Genomic DNA, 5,050 nt, shown 5'->3' on the forward strand with positions numbered 1-5,050 from the left:
CTAAATTTGGTATTAAACGTTATATAATGGAATCTGATGGTGTGCGTACAGTTTCATTTTATTTATACCTTAAAAAGATAGAAATATAAAATTTTGATAGATCTTCGGTTCAGGTACAACGATATCAAAATATTGGCATAAAATGACAAGATTATTTATCGTTGTTGTAATCATATATCATATATCATATATATATATATATAAAAGAGAACCTTAGGCCCGCCTACGTTGTGCCATCACAAACCATAATTTTCTTTTAATTTATTTATTTACAAAATTAGCCTTCCCTTTCATGAAAAGTTGTGACTTTAATGAAAAGTTGCGACTTTAATGAAGAATTGTCACTTTTATGAAAAGTTGTCACTTTTATGAAAAATTGCGACTTTAATGAAAAATTATGACTTTTATGAAAGGTTGTGACCTTTCCGAAGGGTTGCAACTTTTTCATATAGTTGTAACCTTTCTGATAAGGCACAATAAACATTTGTTCACACTACCCTTTGTTGTCTATAAATAGAGGGATTTCCTCTCATTTTAACACAACGAAAATTCTGAACCTCCTCCTCTTCTTCTTCACAATTAAATATTTGTATACTTTGCTCATGTTGAGTGGCTCACTGACATTATTGCTTATGTTACAGATCCTGGTATGTATTTTTACAATCATTAATTTATAATTTATGCTTATGTTATTAAGGCAAAATGATAAGATGTAATAATTTTCATTGTCCTTTACATTATTAATGTTTGTTACTACGTAATATTGTATGTAATAATTCGCGTGGATAATTTTACTTAGTATAGGATTAATTTGGAGCCGCGTCCGTTAAGAATTTTGAAATTACGTTGTCATTTTTTCTTTGTTTTCTACGTGTGGGCCACTTATTGTCTTGGTATCTCACCAAAGAATCCTCCTCCTTCTATTCGTTCTCACTTCAAGGCAGATGAAACACATTTAATGAATTCAATTGAACTCATATATTCGACAAACTATATTGTATTAGTTACGTGTAAAAGTTATTTAAAATTTTGAACTTATAAAAGTTTAGTAATAAAGTATTGTGAAAACTTACTATCTCTATTTTTGTCACCCACAACCCTTTTGTTTATTTTATGGGATTAAGAGTTGAAAAAATGAAGAAATTTGTTGAATTAAGAACACGTCTTTAATATGGCATTTACCATGTCACTCCACGATCCACCAACTCAAAATATGATATCTTTTAGGAAAGTGTATCAACTTATAGTAAATACACTTCATTAGAATTGAGTATACGCTAAAGCATTCCATTTTTGCTGTGCTGAAGAAGTCATCCAAGACTTTTTGACAGCCAACAGAGTGATGGTTAGATCGACTATTTTGTATGAATCAAAGCATTGGTTAATCAAGTGCATTCACGTTCAGAAGAAAATTTCCCATTAGAAATAAATTGAGAGATTCTTTATTTCTTTTGGATAATTCTTCATTTTTTTTTCTCATACCTCCCAAAATCTTATAAGGGAACAATTACTCCGTCTTTGTCAATTTGTTTTTCTAGTTTTAACCGATAGTTGATGCAGATTAAGGAGTTTAAGAAAGAAAAGAAGATTTTTTTATTCCAGTGGTCTTAATTAAACTAAAGATATGTAGTATGTATCAAATTGACTTTTAATCTTGTAGTTTTAAACATATCATGTGAATAGTTGAAATTAAAGAATCGCCAAAGAGGAAAGATTTTTTTTAAAAAAATGAACTATAAAGAAAAGTAAAACAAATAAATTGAAATATAAGGAATGATATTATTTTACCAAATGACATTCGAATGAAATTTTGTCAATAGTAATATATATCATGTATGCATATATGAATTAATTACAATATAATTACTCTTTGGAGGAGTAAATTATTCATACTTAAAATTAAAACTATAATAAATGGACTAAAATGAACTTTTTCTCTCCACCACTTAAGGCCTAAAGAATGGAGAAAAGAAGCTAAACAAAGACTACCTTTTCCTCAAATTGCTAATCTCTGCATTAATCATGTCCGGCAAACCAAAATAATTTACTACACAATTTGCATAAATTAATCTTGGTTATCAACTATTAATTATTATTTTTTTATAAAAATTATCATATGATACATGTCAAATCAACTTTATTTATCATAGACTTCTATACTTCTCTTTTTATTTCCTAGTCAAGTCGTTAATTAAAAAATGAAAACGAGTGAACAATGAAAGGATGTCCACACAAATAAATTTTAAATTCTAACCAAATAAACAAAATAAAAAATAAAAAATTTAGCTACGTGCCCCACAGTTCCATTTTAACAACTAATTGGCTAATTACAATAAATTAAAATGCATACTTGTCACTCATGGGACCCTTGAAAATGATATGATGATTCATTTCTAACGTTCATACGCAATTCTAACAAAGAAAACAAAAAATTATAATAGTCTAATTGGTCTAGATATCAATAAATTTTTATTTTGATCATCGTATACTTTGATTTAATATATTTAACCTTTAATTATTCGAAATGTTTGATTTTAGATACTTTGTGGAGGAAAAATATTACTTGGACTATTTTTAAGACGATGCTGACGTCTGATCATAGATTTTGAAAGTAGACTTTGAAAAATCATCTTTAAATATCTGATTTTAAAACATTTACAAGTTCTTGTAACTTTCACTGACAAACTTCATTTTTCCAAATTTAAAACATTACCAAACACAAGTTCAAATTTTCAAAATCTATATCCAAACGGAAGTTCTTAACATAATACATAAGTAATAGTTGAATGGTTAATATAATTCCGGTAAATTTGTGAAACAATGAACCAAAATTATATATTTTAATTAACAAATATGCTTAAGCCTAGGGAGAATGGCGATAAAGATGTATTGCGGCCTTCTTATGTTTATCAACTCGAACCTCATTCCTTCACAGTGATGTTACGGATTAACCTTTACTCTTCAGGCTAACAACTTTGCTCTAACATTTTTTTACGTGACACACAGACTAAAATTAAAATTTATAAATAACTAAAGAATCAAATGTGCTATTAATAAAGAGGTGGGGCAAAAAAGAGAAAACTTTACCCTTCTATTATGGCCGGTACTATCTTTTTCTTTTCTTGTGTGGCAGACAATCCTCTTCAACACCCCATACCCCACCTCCACCCCCAAACACCTCAAACACACGCATACATGTACATCTATATATATACAAATATTTGTACATATTATTACATACATAATTGAAATCCCTTAGGGGAAGAAGTTTTAGTCCATAGTATTTTAATAAGAGAAATGATACATAAATATGACAATCAACAGATCAGGAGGAGGAGCCATTGAGTGTTGCATGTGTGGAGATTATGGTTTATCTTCTGAGCTTTTCAAATGCAAAATTTGCCAATTTAGATCTCAACACAGGTACCCCTTTCAAATCTTTTTCCCCAAAAAATAATTAAATCTCTTATATTATAATTATGCTATTTAATTTATTTATTTCCCTCTTGAAGAGCTGGAGATAAATTTCATGACATTTCTGACTAGCTGTTTTGTATTTCTAATAAGTTGGTTAATAGTTGACACTTGACATATATTAATTTATCGTATACGTAATATGATGGGGTGATTTAAATTGATCATAACATAATCTAATTCCGCTACTAAATTTATTTTCTTGAAAGTATAGTGATTAAAACGCCTCTTTTTTTTTTTTTTGCAGATATTGTAGCAATTTGTATCCAAAAGCTCAGTCATATAAAATTTGCAATTGGTGCTTGAGTCCAAAAGATGTTTCTGGAGAAAAAACACAAAATTCATCAAACTCTTCATCATCATGTAAAAATACTACAAGTGATCATAATATTATTCAAGATGGTCCAAAGTCGAAGAAAAAATTGATCATTAGAAATGAAAATAATGATATTATTGGAAGAACAAGTCCAAAGGGGAAAATAAAGGGTTCTAATTGTAATTTGAAGGTTCAACTAATCAACAAAAATCCCATCAAATTACAAAAGTCTCCTTTATTGGCTGCTAGAAAAAGGGTCATAATTGATGAGGTAAATATTGAAGAAAAAATAAGGAGGACAAAGTCAGAAGAAATGTCAAATAGAGGGATCACAAGAAAGGTATTTAAAAATAGGGTAAGAAGATATAAGCTCTTGGATGAAGTTTCAAGTTAATTAATTTTCAAGAGTTTATAATTTGTAGATTTTTATGTTTTTTTTTTTTTTTGGATGTGTGGTAGTTTTGATGGTTCTGAAATTTCACACATACAAATTTATGTAGAGGAAAAAAAAGGGTTGATTTATTGGAACCCTTTGATTATGATTTGAGAAGTTTACAATGTAAAAATAGTGTTAGTGGAGTACTTTTTTTTTTTTTTTAACATAAGGACTATCACCAAAGAAGATAACAATGTAAAAAAGGGTTGATTATTCTTTCTTGTTCCTAATAATTTACTTGTTCATTTGGAAGAAAAAGAGAAAAAAAGAAGTGATAACCATGATCTTTCTTGATTTTGAACCTCATTATTAACCATTATTAAGGACGGTGAAATTAGTTTATGAAAATATATGTCTCATTTAATTTGAACAAATTTGGATAGGCTAATGACCTATCCATTTATTAACCCAATTCATATTGATTCGCTCGATTCAACATACTATATGTACGTAGTCCAAATTAATCCATAATAAATCTTGTCAAAATAATTTTAGAAAAACTTTTTAAATTTCAATATATTATATATAATCATTACAAATATATTTTTTTAGATAATTAAACAAATGATAAGGAAAACAAACAATGAAATTTAAAGTAGATGAAAGTTGGTCGGGTTGGGATATTATGGCCTATTATTTAACTTAGTTCTTAGTTCAAGTAATCTTTTGGCCAAATAATGAAAAATGACTTGCTTAGTATTCACCCGTTCAAATTTAACTAGAGGTAAAGTAAAAAAAAAAATTTGGTTTGTAAGTTCTTAACCGCAATTCTTTTTATTTAATTATTGGGTTTTAAATAGATCTTTTATACACATTAATTAAAT

At 28.0% G+C, this 5,050-nt stretch overlaps 1 protein-coding gene across 1 annotated transcript; it reads left to right on the plus strand.

The window, feature by feature from the left end:
* Nucleotides 1–3,228: 3,228 nt before the first annotated feature.
* LOC125854533 (uncharacterized) lies at nt 3,229–4,379 on the plus strand. Its single transcript, XM_049534114.1, has 2 exons — nt 3,229–3,423; nt 3,722–4,379. Exons 1-2 carry the CDS (start codon nt 3,311–3,313, stop codon nt 4,182–4,184), a joined length of 576 nt encoding a protein of 191 aa, XP_049390071.1. The 5' UTR covers nt 3,229–3,310; the 3' UTR covers nt 4,185–4,379.
* The last annotated feature ends 671 nt before the right edge of the window (nt 4,380–5,050 follow it).

The sequence above is a fragment of the Solanum stenotomum genome, chromosome 2 (genome assembly GCF_019186545.1).
Source record: "Solanum stenotomum isolate F172 chromosome 2, ASM1918654v1, whole genome shotgun sequence".
Classification (NCBI taxonomy): domain Eukaryota; kingdom Viridiplantae; phylum Streptophyta; class Magnoliopsida; order Solanales; family Solanaceae; genus Solanum; species Solanum stenotomum.

Coding starts and splice junctions, on each gene's coding strand:
- LOC125854533 (XM_049534114.1), top strand. CDS start 3,311: ATGACAATCAACAGATCAGGAGGAGGAGCCATTGAGTGTTGCATGTGT. Junction 3,424..3,721: donor CAATTTAGATCTCAACACAG/GTACCCCTTTCA, acceptor TTTTTTTTGCAG/ATATTGTAGCAATTTGTATC.